The 18,914-nt window shown below is 42.8% G+C and overlaps 1 protein-coding gene across 1 annotated transcript in view; it reads right to left on the bottom strand.

Moving 5' to 3' along the window:
- Window positions 1–13,123: 13,123 nt before the first annotated feature.
- LOC126106856 (nuclear RNA export factor 1-like) overlaps window positions 13,124–18,914 on the bottom strand; it is a 169,068-nt gene continuing 163,277 nt past the window's right edge. Inside the window, exon 14 of the mRNA XM_049913252.1 lies at window positions 13,124–16,854. Within this exon, the coding sequence (XP_049769209.1) occupies window positions 16,734–16,854 (121 nt within the window). The 3' untranslated portion in view covers window positions 13,124–16,733. The remainder of the gene's footprint in view (window positions 16,855–18,914) is intronic.

Below are 18,914 nucleotides of genomic sequence, written 5' to 3'. Positions count from 1 at the left end.
CGGCCTTCAAACAACGGTGCCAGCGTTCGATCATTCCGTTGCTTGCAGGGTGATAACTTGTGGTCTTATGGTGGGTGTAACCACAAAACTTGGCCAGCTGTGTGAACAGGTCTGCTTCAAATTGCCGTCCGCGGTCAGTGGTAATATGTAGTGGGCATCCAAATCTTGCCAACCAAGTCATTGCAAAAGCGGAAGCTAATGTGTCTGCTGTGATACTATCCACCGGCGCTGCCTCCGGCCAACGTGTAAAACGGTCGATCATTGTAAACAGATATCTTTGCCCGTTCGAAGGTGGAAGTGGTCCGACTACATCTAAATGAACGTGGGCAAAGCGGGCGGTGGTATCCGGAAAATCGCCGATCGGTGCGTGTACATGGCGGTTAATCTTGCAGCGTTGGCACTGAAGACAAGATCGGACCCACTCGCGGCAGTCTTTTTGCATGCCTGGCCACACGAAACGTTGCGATACTAGGCGGAATGTCGGGCGTACCCCGGGATGGCACAATCCGTGTACTATATCAAAGGCTTGTCTTCTAAAAGCCGGCTTCAGAAAGGGACGAGGTCGGCCGCGAGAAACGTCGCAGTATAGCTGTGTATCTTCCCCCGGAACATTAACGAGTTTCAGTTGCAATGCGGAAGCCGTGTCTTTAACAATGGCAAGGAGTTCCTCGTCGTCTCTCTGTGCCTGTGCCAGTGCAGGAAAGTCTATGGTACTGGAAACACTGCTGATCCGTGAAAGGCAATCCGCAACAATGTTGTCGATCCCAGAAATATGTCTAATGTCGGTAGTAAACTGGGCCACGAACTCAAGGTGATGAAATTGACGGGGAGAGCAGTTGACACTATTCCGACGGAAGGCGAACGTGAGTGGCTTGTGGTTGGAATATATCGTGAAAGTTCGCGCTTCCATTTGGGGGCGAAAATATTTCACTGCCTGGTATACTGCCAGGAGCTCACGGTCATATGTGCTCCATTTTCTCTGTGCAGGCGAAAGCTTGTGGGAATAATACGGCAATGGCTGCCATGCGTTGTCGGACCATTGTTGTAACGCGGCACCGATCGCCGTCTGGCTCGCATCTACGACAATTGCTGATGGCACGTCGAGCCGTGGGTGTGCGAGAAGCGCCGCGTCGGCCATGCTCCTCTTTGTTGCCTCGAACGCAGAATGCATGTCCTCTGTCCACTGTATCAGAGACTTGCTATTTACTTTAGGGCCTGATAATGCCACCGTCAAAGGTTCCTGCAGCTCCGCAGCGTGAGGAAGGTGTCGTCGATAAAAATTGAGCATCCCCAAAAAACGACGTAATTCTTTGATCGTAGTTGGTCGGGGTAGCTGCAAGATAGCGTCCACCTTCTCGGACAGAGGAAGAGAGCCTTCAGCAGAAATCTTATGGCCAAGAAATGTCACCTCTGACTGCCCAAAAACACACTTGTCCACGTTCAAGAAGACACCGTAACGCTCCAATCGCTCGAAAATCTCTTGCAGATGTTGTCGGTGTTGTTCGTGGTCAGCAGAGAACACTAACACATCGTCCAGGTAGGTGAAACAGAACGGCAGCCCCTGGAGAACCGAGTCTATAAACCTTTGCCAGATCTGAGCGGCATTGCGTAAACCGAAAGTCATAAATTTGCTTTCAAATAAACCGAAAGGCGTTATTATTGCAGTCTTTGGAATGTCGTCATTGGCCACCGGAATCTGTGTATACGCTTTAGCGTAGTCCAGAACTGTGAACACCGTGGCACCATGTAAAGCGTGATTATAATCCCTCAGTAACGGAACGGGATATCTGTCCGGCACTGTTCGCGCGTTAAGCGCACGATAGTCACCGCATGGGCGCCAAGCTCCACCCTTCTTCGGAACAAGATGTAATGCGGAGGACCACGGGCTCTTAGATGGCCGCATTATGCCCTCGCGAATCATGGCGTCAAATTCTGCCTTCGCTATCTTCAATCGGTCCGCAGCGAGACGCCTAGGTCGGCATGCCACTGGGGGACCATCAGTCGTTTGAATGTGATGCACCGTGTCATGTGGTATACACCTGGGAGCGCCGGGCGGCCTGGTCAAGTTCGAATAGTTAAGCAGTAATTCAGTGTACTCACCCTCCGTAGCATGGACCAACTTGGCACTGTGCGTTGCGGTGTTTCGACGGAAACCTGTGACTGCTAAGCCAGTGACGCTGTCTACCAAGCAAGCGTTCGCGACGTCCGGCAGCAGGTGGTAGTGCGCGAGGAGATCAGCCCCGACGATCGCCTCCGTGACGTCAGCCACTGTAAAATTCCACTCGTACGCGCGACGTAGGCCGAGATTAAGCTCCATCCTCTGTGTGCCATATGTTGCGATGGAAGAATTGTTGGCAGCCGTCAGACGGAAGGCACTTGGCGGCCGGCAACGATGTACGGCTGTTCGTGGTATGATACTCAGGTCCGACCCAGTGTCAATTAAAAACTTTACGCCGGAACTCCTATCGGTAACGAACAGGCGCTTGGAGGATAACTGGCAGTCGGTTGCGCCTATTGTCGACCGCCGGTGGCGTTTGGGTGCGAGCATGGCGATGTGCACTTCCTTGCCTGATCGCCGAATCGTCGGTGGTACCAGCACAACGGTACCTCGCCTTGCGGAGTGGTAGTACCGCCGGAAGATCTGCTTCTCGAACGCCGCCGTCTGTATCGGCTTCTTCTATTATTGTCGTCGTCACGTGCCAGCAGCGCACTGACCTGGGTGCACAAAAGCTAAACCTTGGCAGTGAGAGAATCATGGTCGGCTCGTGCTACAGACGCGGTACTGTTTGCACTGTTGTCCAACGCCGCGACTGCGCTGACCGGAGCTGATGTGATCGCGTCCTGAATCCGGTTTGCTAGCTGCGCCACGTCATGCAGCGGCATGTCCGTTTGTGAGGCGATTATGGCTTTTATTTGCGGCGGCAACCTACTGCTCCACAACGTTCTGAGCAGACTCTCTGGCACAGTAACGGTGTCAACTTCGCTGCGTAGATGTCGCAGGTATTGAGAAGGCTTCCTGTCGCCAGTTTCTTCCTGTGTCAGAACCTGACGTATCCGGTCCTCTTGTGACGCGGCCACCCGTCGAATCAACTCTGATTTTAGCCTGGCATAAGCTCCAGCCTCGGGCGGTGGTGTGATTATGTCATGCACCTCGGCTGCATAACGTTGGTCGAGTTGGCTCACAATCAGCGCAAATTTAGTTGTTTCGACCGTTATTCCAGCGCAGCTAAAACTTGCCTCTGCCTGCGCGAACCAGAGTACCGGGTTGTCGGGCCAGAACGGCGGCAAACGGACTGCAATCCTGGAGACGGCCTGCTGTTCGGTCATTATGTGCTCGTTACTTACGTAGCTCACGGCTGCTGAATCACGTCGGGGTCACCCCTAGTCCGGTTCAGCTAAACTGGTGGCTGTCCGACCTTTGCTTAACGTGATTCAGAAGAATGAAGACCTTCAGTTGAGCAACAATAACTTCATTGCGAGCGCGTATCTGACGACGCCCGGCATGCATGGGCAGATCGGAGCTATAAAATTTGCTTCCGGCCTATACACAGGATCCTTAATCCTCGGAAAACTTCCGTAGTTAGGAGAGAAAACAGTACTCGCCCACACAAGTCAGGAGGCACGGAACTACTAACTAACTCAAAAACAAGGAATAATAATAATAATAAACAGAACGTATATAAAAGCTAGAAAACACAGTGCCTCTAGAGGCTGGGCGCGGAACTACACAAACGTCGCGTAAAGGAATTACGACCGCACACCACTGCACTGACTGACACACACACACACACACACACACACACACACACACCGGCGAGCTTGAATTAGCGCGCGGCAGCGTCGCTACAACCTGAAATAACCAAAAGTCCCTTGCGTGTTTACGCTAACTTGCTGACTATAGTTCTTATGCCCGGTTTGAGAATGGTTATTCAAACGTTAGAAAATAGTGTCCTGAATCATCATTCCATCACTCAAGCCAAGGCCACATTATGAATTTTGCGAGGATATTAATTTGTTAATTATTATTGCGTAGTCAAGGTGTCGCTACGTCGCGTATTCAACAACTACACTACGTAACTCCAGAGATAACATACCCTTGAGCAATATTCAGAATGCGTCGTACTTTTAGCGAAAAGTTATTACTGTTCACAGTTTAACTAAATCACTTAGCAATTTTATGTTATCAGAATAATCAGTTAATTTCACGAATACACTTTAAATGTTAAATGTCCCTTAAATGATGTAGGCGACACGAAAAATTAAAGATGAATTAAGGTTTATTTTCTTTCGTAATTATTGTTAGTCCCCTACGCTGAGCACACACACCGATATTTCATTCAGGGAGTTGCATATGTTAACATCAGTAATTCTGACCTTGACGTCGACTTCTGACAACACGGCGAAATTGCAATTTCTTCGTGACTGCGTTTCGTTGTAGCCTACTCAAGTCTAACAATGGAGTTTATGTCGGCGATAAGTCTCTTCCTGTGTTCTTTGATGTTCTTGGCTATTGAGTATCACGAAGGATAAGTCTAATCACAAATCGGTAATCACACGATTCACTTTTCTGTCACATACATCGAACTCCCGTTATTTGTCTAACGGTAAAGATGATCCTACTTTAGTCCGACTTCTGATTAATATTTCCAATCTACATCGTAAAAATTTAAACTTCAAATCAGTTTTAAAACCATCTAGCAGCGCTTAACATGCGTACTACTGTTGCAGAATACAAGAGAGAAGTGAAGTTAACATTTCAATTGCCGAGTTGCATTGTAGTCACAGCGAACTTACAGCACGATGTGGCCTCAACTCTCTTGTGGGATAAATGTTGTCTTTGGTCGATTTATGGTTTGGGCTTTAACCTTCGTAAATAATAATTTTTGAATTCTTTCTTTAAAGTTTCTGTTTTGTATCACGCGGTATTCTTTCATTCAGTCCTTTCTTTATGATAAGCATTAGTACAGTTTTTATAAACATTCCAGTTAATCAAACTGAAAAGAGTGTTCATTATGGGTTCTGTATTTGGGGTGTTACATACGTTAGGGAGGTGGATAGATGAATTTTGAGAGTAACAATAGTACTGTAAAGATTGTTTGTGACTGAGAAGTATCTTCCTACAGAAGAAAGTGTCTGAGCAGTTCTTACAGAAGTAAGGAGTGATAGTGAATTTTGTTTCCCAATTGTGGAGAGTTCTCCAAATTAGTAAAGTACATAGAGACTTGAATACACTCATTAGTGAATGAGATATTTCTATACATGCGTTAATGTAAAGGCAGATGTCAGAGATCTGTGACAGACGATGCGGGGTGATGATTACCTCACAGTGTGTAACTCCCTACATATGATGAAGCAAAGTAAATATAAATGGCCTTTGTATTGTTTCCATAAATATTAATAATCTTCCACTAGCAGTGTCACAGTTTATCAATTTTATTCATCTTGCAGGTAATCCAAGATTATTAACAAAAATAACACTGGCCCTTATTGATGGAATTCTTAATTAAATATTGGATGTTTCAACACAAATGGACTGCCAATAAATTTTGATTTTACTAAGTACTTCTAAGTTACGAAATTATTACTTGTGTAAGCATTGTGGGCAAAAGGGCATTTCAGAACACATAAGTATAACATCAGGTGCCAATCTAAAACTTCCAAAAAGAATTCAGACAATTATGCTTAATGAGTGGAGGGGTAAAGTGGCCACTCAAAGGGAAATTGAATTTTCACCAAACCATGGTTATTGATAGAAGTTTGCCCGATACACATTTTGTATCTACGTGTTATAAACTATCACACCAAATATTTTTAACTGAAAAAGAAAGTAATACATAGGAAGTTTGAAGGCTTACATAATGACCACTTTTCTTTACATGGAAAAAGGGGGGTGGCGTTAGTTAGACCATCAATGAGGCAGCTCCTTCTGATCCTACGGGAGAACAGGCAAGAACAGTATTTCTTTGAAATTATTTTTATGAGCTCCAACCAGGAGTGACTTATTTTTAGTCACCCGAGTGGTTACTAGTTTGTTTCTTAAATAGCTTGTGTGTCTGTGTGCATACTAGGCGCAGTCTAGCATTTTAAAAGCTGTGTATGGTAGAGTTTTGCCATAGGGACTGTGATTGCTCTGTAATGGATGCAGGTGAGTTGGTGCCCCTTGCTCATAGCTCCAGGTGTTGTTGGTTGTGATCATGCAGATTGAGACTGTTGCTAGTGAACATCACTGTTTGAGGCCGGATGAAAAAATCCAAGGAATGTCCAGCACATTGCTTGATTCCCCCATCAGCCCACTACTGTTTATGTCCCAGTTACTGCCCACATGAGGTTGATCCCTCACCACTGGTTGAGTGGGAGATTGTTCCAACGTGCGGAAGGCATTAAAGACTTTTCAGGACGCCAATTGAAAGGCCTCCCCAGTTTGTTTGACAAATAAGTTAACGCCCTATCTGTGACTGATGTAGACCCTGAGCCAGATGTGGTCACTTCATTTCTTCAAGAGGAAGCCTTTCAGCCTACTAGATCTGGGCAGTCACGGAGGGCAGGATTACTGGTATTTGGGAGCTCCAATGTTAGGTATGTAATGGGGACACTTAGGGACACGGGTGCCAAAGAGGTGAAGAAATACAGTATGCACACCAGGGAGAGTCATCCAAGTTTTGTAAATTGTCCTTCTACACACACAGGGTGCAGCCAACTACAGGTGATGGCTAATGTCGATACTAATGATGCATGCCACTTGTATTGTAAGAGGTTCTCTCTGGTTTCGAGTAGCTAGCTGAATTGGTAAAGACTGCCAGTCTTGCTTGCGAGATGAAGGCAGAGCTCACCATCTGTAGTATCTTTGACAGGACCAACTGTGGACCTTTGCATGGAGTGAGGTGAAGGGACTGAATCAGAGGCTCAGACAGTTCTGTGACTGTGTATGCTGCAGATCCCTCGACTTACACCGTAATGTGATGCGCTATTGTGTCTTGCTTAATAGGTCAGGGATCCACCGCATACAGAAAGTGGTAGCAAGGGCTGTTTGAAGTGTGCTGGGCGGTTTTTTAGGTTAGCAGGTTCAGAGAGTCTTGGGAGAGAACCAAAAGAGTTTTAGTTTCAATGGGCACATGTCAAACACGACTAGTGCTGACATAGGAACAATAGGTATTGTGGTAGTAAACTGTTGTAGTTCTGTTGGGTAACAATCAGAGCTTCATGCAGTAATAGAAATGCACTGAAGCAAAATCATTATTGGTACTGAAATGTGGCTAAAACTGAAGATAAGTTCAGCAAAATTTTCACAAAGGACCTGACAGTATTCAGGAGGGATAGATTAAATACAGTTGGTAGTGGCACGTTTGTTGCTCTTAGAAGTAGTCTATCTTGTAGCAAAATTGAAATAGAACCTGTGAGTTAGTATGGGTAGACGTTATACTTGACAACGAGACTAAATTAATAACAACATTCAAAGAAAATGATCTACTGACATTACGTAACAGCTAACATGGATTCAGAAAATATCGTTCTTCTGAAACACAACAAACTCTTTATTTTCATGAAGTATTGAGTGTTACCAAAAGGGGACGTCAAACTGACTTGTATTTTTAGATTTCCAGATGGATTTTGACAAGGTTCCTCACACGTGGCTTATAATCAAGTTGCCTGCCTATGGAGTATCATCTCAGTTATGCAACTGGATTTGTGATTTCCTGTCAGAAAGACCACAGTTCATAATAATTGGCAGAAAGTCATTGAATAAAACGTGTTATCTGACATTCCCCAAGGATGTGTTATAGGCTCTCTGGCATTCCTAATCTATCTAAATGACTTAGGAGACAATCTGAGTAGCCATATTTGATTGTTTGCATATGATGCTGTCACTTACCTTCTAGTAAAGTCATCAGAAGATCAAAACCAGTTGGAGAATGACTTGAGACGAGATATCCGTATGGTGTACAAAGTGGTAGTTGACCCAAAGTAATGAAAACAAATAACTTAAATTGGAACAATCAGATAGATAATGTGGAGAAAAAAAATCCAATGACTGCAATTTATTGGCAGAACTTAGACAATGCAATAGGCCTACCAAAAATACTGCCTTGACTACGCTTGTGCATCCACTTCTGCAGTATTGCTGTGCAGTATGGGATCCTCAGCAGATTGGCAGGATGGAGGACATCGAAAAAATTCAAGGAAGGATAGCTCGTTTATGCAAAATATGGGAGAAAGAGTCACAGATACAATATGCGAGTTTGGGTTAGGAAATCGTTAAAGCGAAGGTGTTCTTCATGGCACCAAGATATTTTCACGAAATTTCAATCTGTAACATTCTCCTCCGAATGCAAAAATATTTTTTTGAACCCACCTACATAGGGAGAAACGATCATTGTCTACATCTATATACATCTACATGGATACTTTGCAAATCACATTTAAGTGCCTGGCAGAGGGTTCATCAAACCACCTTCACAATTCTCTATTATTCCAATATCGTACAGCGTGCGGAAATAATGAACACCTATATCTTTCTATACATGCTCTGATTTCCCCTATTTTATCATGGTGATCGTTCCTCCCTCTGTAGGTCAGTGTCAACAAAATATTTTTGCATTCGGAGGAGAAAGTTGGTGATTGGAATTTCATGAGAAGATTCCGTCACAACGAAAAACGCCTTTCTTTTACTGATGTCCAGCCCATATTCTGTATCATTTCTGTGACACTGTCTCCCATATTTTGTGATAATACAAAACATGCTGCCTTGCTTTGAACTTTTTTGATGTACTCCATCAGTCCTATCTGGTAAGGATCCCACATCGTGCAGCAGTATTCTAAAAGAGGATGGACAAGTGTAGTGTAGGCAGTCTCCTAAGTAGGTCTGTTACATTTTTTAAGTATCCTGCCAATAAAACACAGTCTTTGGTTAGCCTTCCCCACAACATTTTCTGTGTGTTCCTTCCAATTTAAGTTGTTGTAATAAAATACGAGAAATCAGAGCTTGCAGTGAAAGATTTAAGTGTTCATTCCTCCTGTGTGTTGTCAGAGAGTGGAACAGAAGAGAAATAGTGTGAAACTGGTTTGATGAACGTTCTGCCAGGCATTTAAATGCAAATTGCTGAATGTGATGAAGAGGTAGATGTAAATGTAGTGTGTCCAGTGCCATCACAGCAGCATCCCAAGTTTATTGTTCTGATTTCCAGACATGTTTTCTAGGCAACTTGATGTCGCCATACCTGAAACAGTATTAGGCTGCTGGAGCAGACCATTTTCAGTCCAACTTTTTTATTACTCTAAATATAATAGAACAGAGAGTGTTATAAGTAATACATATTAATTTAAAATCATACCAAAAGGCTAGAATGACAGTAATAGTTTTTTTATATAAAAGGGTCTAGAACTCAATCTGATTTGAAGATCTGATTAAATATACAGTATTTTGCACGATATGTGTAAAAACTAACTCTTACTGGGGTGAGCACTTTGGCCACTTTTTAAGGTGAGTAACGTGATCACTTTCCACAGTAGGAAACCATGTCAGTGTTAGTGGTTCACGGAAGAAACTATATATATAATAGAAGGAAACATTCCACGTGGGAAAAAATATATCTAAAAACAAAGATGATTTGACTTACCAAACGAAAGCGCTGGCACGTCGATAGACACACAAACAAACACAAACATACACACAAAATTCTAGCTTTCGCAACCAACGGTTGCTTCGTCAGGAAAGAGGGAAGGAGAGGGAAAGACGAAAGGATTTGGGTTTTAAGGAAGAGGGTAAGGAGTCATTCCAATCCCGGGAGCGGAAAGACTTACCTTAGGGGGAAAAAAGGACGAGTATATATATATACACACACACATATATATATATATATATATATATATATATACTTACCAAACAAAAGCGCTGGCAGGTCGATAGACACACAAACAAACACAAACATACACACAAAATTCTAGCTTTCGCAACCAACGGTTGCCTCGTCAGGAAAGAGGGAAGGAGAGGGAAAGACGAAAGGATGTGGGTTTTAAGGGAGAGGGTAAGGAGTCATTCCAATCCCGGGAGCGGGAAGACTTACCTTAGGGGGAAAAAAGGACAGGTATACACTCGCACACACAGACACACATATCCATACACACATACACTGTGTATGTGCGGATGGATGTGTGTGTGTGTGTGTGTGTGTGTGTGTGTGTACGCGAGTGTATACCTGTCCTTTTTTCCCCATAAGGTAAGTCTTTCTGCTCCCGGGATTGGAATGACTCCTTACCCTCTCCCTTAAAACCCACATCCTTTCGTCTTTCCCTCTCCTTCCCTTTTTCCTGACGAAGCAACTGTTTGTTGCGAAAGCTTGAATTTTGTGTGTATGTTTGTGTTTGTTTGTGTGTCTATCGACTTGCCAGCGCTTTTGTTTGGTAAGTCTCATCATCTTTGTTTTTTCTAATTTCAATTTGCCGCCGCTCATACCTCACCTGTCTTTCAACAACATCTTTGCCTCTGTACTTCCGCCTCGACTGACATCCCTGCCAAAACTCTTTGCCTTTACAAATGTCTGCTTGTGCCTGTATATGTGTGGATGGATATGTGTGTGTGTGCGAGTGTATACCTGTCCTTTTTTCCCCCTAAGGTAAGTCTTCCCGCTCCCGGGATTGGAATGACTCCTTACCCTCTCCATTAAAACCCAAATCCTTTCGTCTTTCCCTCTCCTTCCCTCTTTCCTGACGAGGCAACCGTTGGTTGCGAAAGCTAGAATTTTGTGTGTATGTTCGTGTGTCTATCGACCTGCCAGCGCTTTTGTTTGGTAAGTCTCATCATCTTTCTTTTTAGATACATCTTTGTTTATATATATATATATATATATATATATATATATATATATATATATATATATATGTGTGTGTGTGTGCGTGTGTGTGTGTGTGTATATGTATATGTGTATATGTGTGTGTGTGCGAGTGTGTACCCGTCCTTTTTTCCCCCTAATGTAAGTCTTTTCGCTCCCGGGACTGGAATGACTCCTTACCCTCTCCCTTAAAACCCACATCCTTTCGTCTTTCCCTCTCCTTCCCTCTTTCCTGATGAGGCAACAGTTTGTTGCGAAAGCTTGAATTTTGTGTGTATGTTTGTGTTCATTTGTGTGTCTGTCGACCTGCCAGCACTTTCATTTGGTAAGTCACATCATCTTTGTTTTTTTATATATATATATATATATATATATATATATATATATATATATATATATAAAAGAGATTTTATTTGTTGGGTCAGAGGGCTATAACTGACTCAGCAGTCCTCAATGCCACTACAGCAGTTGATGGTCGACATGGCAGTGGGTGATCTCCACATATCATCTGCGGCTCCGTTCCTCGACACACTGCGCTTCACCTACGCATTTGCTGCTCACTGACATCACACTGCGGCAGGCTGTTTTCATCAGCCAGTGAGCTGCATTCAGACCAGAACTGACATTTCATGTGATTTGTTTACGTTTAAACTTTCAAAGCATTGAATTGGTGTAGAAGGGTAAATGAGAAGTGATGTTACTGAAGTGCTTTAAAATCTAAATATACGTATGTGGAAGGTAACACAAATAATACTAATGGCTATCTTATGTCAGGTGCCTGAAAATCAGAAAAGCTTTTACTAAAAAATAACAGAACAAACCTCCTCTGTCAAACCCACTGGCAACAAGGAAGCTGTGTATCAGAACTTGTCAGGCAACTGCACTGTGCAGGGCAAAGAATATGCAATGGCTACTTTACCCAGCCTGGCCACTGAAGTGTGACATGACATGTATAGGATGGCATGTCCCAGTTCCCAGCTTTGGTGACACCAAAAGATGTCTGTGACATTTAGTAATGAATAAGTATTGCAGAGTGCCTCTATAGGACACATTACTACAATATATGCAGGTGGGAGAACAGCTTGAATGCATCGCTTCTACAATGCGAGATGGCGAGTGAGCATCTCCTCCTGCTGGGGGTTTTTTTGTTCGTTGGCATCAGGCTTTATAAGTATTTAAAAAGACGAGGAAAAAAAGAGAAAACTCACAGATAAAAGCTAAAATGGTCCCGTGACAAATGACTGTTGAATTGGTTTATTTAAGGAGATACTTCTTGTCTTGATCTTTCACAAGCTACATACAGGGTGAGTTAGGAGAAAAAAAAAATTGCTTTGAGGGGTGACAGTATTAATGCTTCTCAACAAAAATATTCATACGAACATATGCACTTTTTTTTAACTGTATCCGCAAATGGCTGTTTGAAAATTGCAAGCATCAGTCGCGTGTCCTTCTTCACCAACACTCGCATGCGAATCCAACCAAACTGACATTAGGCCACATAGTGTTGTCTTTACTGACCATTTCAGTGTGCACTTCACTTGCATACTTACAGCTAGTGACACAGTGAAACATATCCTGGGCATCGAATCGACTGCCACAGTGTCATTTCTTGGCCACTGAGGTCACCTGATCTTACTCCATTAGATTACTTTTTGTGGGGCTGGCTTAAGGGTAAGGTCTACAAGCAAAGAGTAGACACAAAGGATGAACTTTATGCTCGTATTTTACATGCGTGTGCTCAAGTAAAGAACTGCACAAATGAGCCCGTGTCAGCAACACAGCAGCTGTCTACAAGAGCTGCAAAATTCACTGCAGTTGTGAGGAAACACACACAATAAAACAAAACATTTGATCACAATGTTTCATTTATCCTGTTCACCATTGTTTTCATTAGTTTCCTCAGAAATTGTTAAGAACAGGACATACGTTCATATTACTTTTCTGTTCAGAATCACTAATACAATCAACCCTCAAAGCATGTACCTTTCCGAATTACTCACCCTGTATGTTTTAAGATGATGTGCAAACGTGCTTAGTAGATGATATTGTGTTCTGAAAGATGATGTTGTTGTAAAATAAATTTTGAATACAGAAGGTTAAAAGTGCAGAAGATTGTGTTATTCAAGGAGCTCGGAAAAGCTGGTGCGGTGCTCTCCTTCAGCATCCATCCACACATAAAGAAAAGGAGTCCTGTGAAGACTGCTGGAACATATTAGGTGATATCGAATAGCAGTTCCACCTCAGCAAAAATCAAGAAAGGTGATCAAAAGAAATTTTATTGAATAAATCTACTGATACCAAACACAAAAGGATTACAGACTGCACACAAAAATGTAACATTGATGCCGTACCGAAAAACTATCCGTGTTCCATTTCTTACGTGGCGCTACGTATCATCCCACTACCACCTTCTCCAGTTCTGTCACAGGCACATCTTACCCCACCAGAGGCTGGACCACCTGTGAGAGTGGGCATGTGGTCTACTGATTTAGCTGAAACCCTGTGGAACTCTACGTGGGTGCAACCACCAACAAGCCGCTTGTCTGTACGAACGGCCACTGCCAAACAGTCTGTAAGAGTTACCAAGCGTACCACCTGACACGGTGTGTCCAACTTCAATGACTGCTTCACAGCCTGTGCTGTTTGGATTCTTCCCACTGACACCAGCTTTTTCTGAACTGTGCAGGTGGGAACTCTCTCTGTTCCTCTGTTCCCGCCACCCTGGCCTCTACTTCCGCTAGTCCCTGTTCCCACCTTCCTCTGTCCCCTTCCCTGCTTCATCTCCAGCCTCACACGTGTGTGATGTACCCCACTGCACCTGCACAATCCCTTCTCTACCTCCCCTATTCTCATCCAGCTCAGCCTCCCGTGCTGCAGCTAGGGGCCCACTATCTTGTCCCCAATGTCGCCCTACACACTCCCAGAGGCAGCAGTGCAGCATCTTCCCCTACCCCTACTCCAGTATCCCTCTCTTTCCCTACACCACACCTCTCCTGTTCCACCACAACACACCTACCCAAGATTGCTGCTCACTACAGTCAGACCTCAGTAACCAGAAATGATAGTGTCGATGTGTGTAAGAGTTGTTCCTGTGTGTGTGTGTGTGTGTGTGTGTGTGTGTGTGTGTGTGTGTGTGTGTACAACTTGTTAATATAGTAGACTTAGGAGCTGATCAAAGAAATTTCTGTTATGCAAGGAACGATTTAAATTCACGTATTTGGGTGTGTTAAAATTCATATTAGCACTGTTATATTCCAACTTCTATATCTTTATTGTAGTGAACTAAAATGAAATTTACATTTTTCACATCACAGAGACTCCTGTGGGCCACAGAACATAACTCACGTAATGTATGTACAAATACAAAAAAATATAGCTGACTCGAGATTATGTTTTAAGGCTGATTTCACATATGAAATCATTTATTTACTTACTGTCTAATGATCATTACATTTAATTATCAGACAGAATTACTAGCCACTGCTTACTTTCAGGAGGCAAAATATTTAGTGCTACCGATAAACGTATATAAAAGAAAATGTACACGACACATACTAGCTTTCAGAACTATTAGATCATTCCTCGGAGGAGGAGAGAGAAATAAGCTATGGAACATTCAAAAGGGAGGGAAAATCACTCAACACTACAAGATGAAAGGGTGCTATGACACAGTGTGGGGCTACAAATTGTGCTTATAAATTATGTCTCTAAAAGGCCGCCACATGTGACATCAAAGTAAAATATATATAAGAAAGGGTTGCTTGAAAAATTTATGTTGTTAACTATCTTGAGTAATTAACTGCTGGATTATTTTATGTTAGAATAGCTAGTGCTAGTAGTTTGTTCGGATGGTATTTGAGGTCCCCATGTGTCCGAGAAGCAACAACACACGGCCAAGGTAGCAGTGACAGGTGAGCATACGCATTTTGTAGCTCCCCAGTTTTGGGATGTCACGGAAACTGTGGAGATCGTATTTACAAAATATAATTTAATAATATGAATGTTGCATGTAACAAATTAATATTGAAGAATAATCAATGATAATTTGTTTATGTAGGTTACTGAGCCAAAACAATGTCGGTTGGCACCAGGTTTTGGTTAATAAACTTGTGTTGTCTGAAGACTTGGTCTTCTTAGTGCAATTTGGCATAAACTGCTGATTTTATTTTCTGTGAAGCCTGTTATGAGACCTACATCCAGCATAAATGACAGTTAGATATTCACTGGCATTGGCAAGGCACACAGGTCAAAGTTAGTTGGAGAGGGAGATAAATAATTTGGAAGTAAAGGAGACAACTTGCCAAATAGGAGAAGTGTTGAGTTGTCAACTGATGTTGACATGTGCCCCCCCCCCCCCCCCCCCCCCCCCACACACACATGTATGACAGGTAGACTACGGTGAGGGGTTGTCTCACGTGGTGTGGGTAGAGGGACAAGAGAGGCACAAGTAGGGGGAGGGTTTGGGGAAGGATGGCCGACTGCTCATCTGCACAGGATAAGAATGAGACACACAGACACAGGAGCTGGTGAGTTTGTGCAGTGCACAATGCTGTCGATGTGGTAGAGTGGATTGAGAGGGGCGACAGGACATAGGAAGGGGAGCCTGTTGGGTAGAAGGTGTCTGTAGTGGGGTAGGAGAAACTGAGGCCAGGGGGATTATGGAATAAAGGGCGTGTTGTGAGGAAATGCCCATTTATGTAGTTAAAAAAAAAAAAAACTGGTGCTGGGAGAAAGCATCCAGATGGCAAGGGCTGGGAAGCAGCCATTTAATGTTTTCCACTATTGGGTGGTCAACTCTGCTCTCATTTCTGAGCTACACAGGTAGCAGTTATCCTCACACTTCATTCCCGTAATCCTTCCAGCCTAAACCTTTGCTAACTCACTGCACCCACACTCTCTACCCAACATTCTCCCCTTCCTGTCACCCCCTTCCAATCCACACCTCCACATCACTGGCACTGTCCATTACGTGAACTCGCTGGTTCCGGTGCCCACGTGTCTCATTCTTATCTCACACACGGACTGTCTCGAACTCACTGGTTCCGGTGCCCATGCATCTCATTCTTATCTCACACACGGACTGTCTCCTCTGAGCCGTCATCCAGCCTTTACCAATGCTCCTCCCACTTTCCACAAATTTCTCTCTCTACCTGTCCTACCCCACACAACCCCTCACCCCGTCTACTTGCCGATCTGCAGCTCCAATATAGTGTGTTCAGCCAGACTAATACAGCTGCAAATGTGTGTGTGTGTGTGTGTGTGTGTGTGTGTGTGTGTGTGTGTGTGTGTGTGTGTGTGTGTATACTCCATTCCTATCAGCATTTGTCCAAAATCTAGCAAGGTTTTCATTCTTTTTTGTGTGCCTGACGACTCAATGCTTTACTCCTAAATTATTTTCACTCTGCTAGAACATTCCTTACCATACTTAGGTCAAGAGCGATTTGCTTAAACATCACCACAAGCACTGACGATCCATCCTCAGTGACTTGCTCATTCCTTCTCATCCTCAGGTCAGAGTGCTCTGAACTTTCTTTTTAGCCTTCCCCGAGATATGCCCTTCTAATCTCCGAGAAAGAAACTGATAGTTCCAAAAGTTAGGATAGTGTGTATCAGCAGTGCTGAAGGTAAGGACTGCCTAGTAATTCTGTCTCATAATTTAATATTTTTTTCGACTGAATTTTTCTTCTGACACAATGCACATTAGATTAACTACTCTCAGCATACTGCTCCCTGCTGATAAACCTGCGCTAACCAGTCACAAAACTAAGTTGCAGCACCTTTTTCTGGAATAATGCTGTTGCAGTTACAGCAATTACCACATTCACAATACGTGTAACGTTTGTCAGTAGCTGGTTCAAGTACTATACAGACACAGGTATTCGAAGGAGGACTACAGCTTTTCCCTTTTTAAGATTTTGCAGCTTCTTTTGCTTTTATGAATCTTTCTACTGGAATTTTGCGTGCTTTGTACATTTCAATGAATGATATGAGCGCTTTTCTTAGGTCCCAGTGCGCAGTTTCCAGGCACCTGAAAAGAAAAGAGTGTTTTTTACTAATTAAGGCACTAGAATCTTCTGAAATATGAATGAGAGCTGCTTCTTGTAGTTTTTTGCACAATCTCTATGCATGCCTATATGAAAAACAAGTATCCAAACAAACATATATGGGAAATTCATTAAACACCTTTGTTAGGGAAGGAGAAATAATTTTTTCCAAAACAAATGATTTATTTCTCTATATCTATAACTACATAATAACTCTTCAGCTCATGCTTAAGTGTTTAGCAGAGTGTGCATAAAACCACTTCAGACTACTATATCTCCAGTTCCATTCTCAAATAGTAAAGTGGGAAAAATGAACACCTAAATCTGTCCAGCCATTAAATCACAGTAAAGCTTCGGACATATTAAATTTAAACTCATTTCTTTCCCTCAAATCATTTCCAATGGCATTAATTAAATTTGTGACAATTCAATGAACATTATAAATATAGAAAGGGAGGGAAGAGCGTAACAAACTTCAGTATACAAATCAACAGTAATGAGCAAATACTGTGTGACAGACAACTAGAACACTGGTGCTACACAACCTGATTGTGTATGATGGGAAGCATTCTGTTGTGGGTGACTAATTACAGATGAAATCAGCAATGGTCTCATCAGAATGCAACAAACCCAGTTGTAATGGATCTGGGAGATGGTATTTTTTTTACCGTATTTGTCGATACCGAATTGTAAATGTTTTCTTATATTTTTGTCAGGATTTATTATAATTTGTCTTATTATATGTTAATTTACTTCTGTTTTTGAGAGTAAAAGCATATTGATTACTATTAGAAAATGTATCGAAGAATAGCAAAGAGACTGATTACAAGTGGAAACTTGTGAATTGTGTAAAATATCTTTGACGTTGGAGTCGTCTTTGACTATAGTCAGTCGGCAGCGAACTCTTGGTGTGTGTTGACGGAAGAACAATGTGAAGGTCGCCGTCATAAATAATTTTGAATTATGTTACTATTATTTTTGTATTAACGAAAAAGAAGAAACTACATTTGAAGAAACTATTTGAAACACCAAAATGAGAGAAACACGTTGAACCACGTCTTTTCTGCAACCGACAACGATGCATTGTGGAATCATACTTAGACAACTGAAGCCAAGACTAATATCGCCTTGCAAATGTCTAACGGAAAAGGTACTGTCACGAAATATGGCAAATTTAAGTAAATAAAAAATAGTGAGCATATTTTCAACTTGTGTCGTAGCCGGGAAAACATATTTCAACTGGGGACTGTAGCCGGGATGCCATATTTCACACTGAAAGCTAATGAAAGTGGAAAGCTGAGGGAGGGGGGCAGGGGAGGGTAGGGTAGGAGGGAGAAGTGCAGGGACAGACAGAGAGAGAGAGAGAGAGAGAGAGAGAGAGAGAGAGAGAGAGAGAGAAGGAAAGCTGGAATGAGGAAAGGTTTTTAGTCAGAAGCTCAGGGATTTTCTGTCGTCTCTATGTATCTCTCAATTGTTGGCAGCCTTATTCATGTGGTTAAAAGTGATTCAGGTAACATGCCTGTTATGAGGAATAACAATATTGCAAACCCATTCACAGGAAGATGATCAACTCGTTTCCTAGTCATTGCATGATAAAGAATGCCCATGGAGGGAAGGTCAGTATTCAGGGATGACTGGAACACTCATTTGAAGCAGGAAACTTCACATGGACAAATGCACTATTCCAAATTATTTCAAGAGACAGGACACATTTAATGCACATTTGTTTCCGGGCTAAGGGCGCACACATAAACATCGTACCCATCTGACATCTTCAATGTTTTATTCTAAGTAAACCCGCTTGTTGCTTTTAACCTCTTTGCCTGGGATATCTTTCTGCTTTTAAAACTGGCCCACTGGACATTTAGTTGTCCACAATGTGTTGCGAGTGAAGTAGTGTGAGGGATTGAGAATGTATCAGAGAGAAGCATCAATTAAGTGTTATGTACACACACTGGCTAAATTGTCACATATCTATAGTGCGTATTTACGGTATCTGCTATGGTAGTGCTACTGCTGCTGTCAAAGAATTATGTTGGTTGTT

The sequence above is a fragment of the Schistocerca cancellata genome, chromosome 10 (assembly GCF_023864275.1).
Source record: "Schistocerca cancellata isolate TAMUIC-IGC-003103 chromosome 10, iqSchCanc2.1, whole genome shotgun sequence".
In the NCBI taxonomy this organism is placed as follows: domain Eukaryota; kingdom Metazoa; phylum Arthropoda; class Insecta; order Orthoptera; family Acrididae; genus Schistocerca; species Schistocerca cancellata.
The sequence above is the reverse complement of the archived record's forward strand: the minus strand, read 5'-3'. Positions and strand labels throughout refer to the sequence as shown.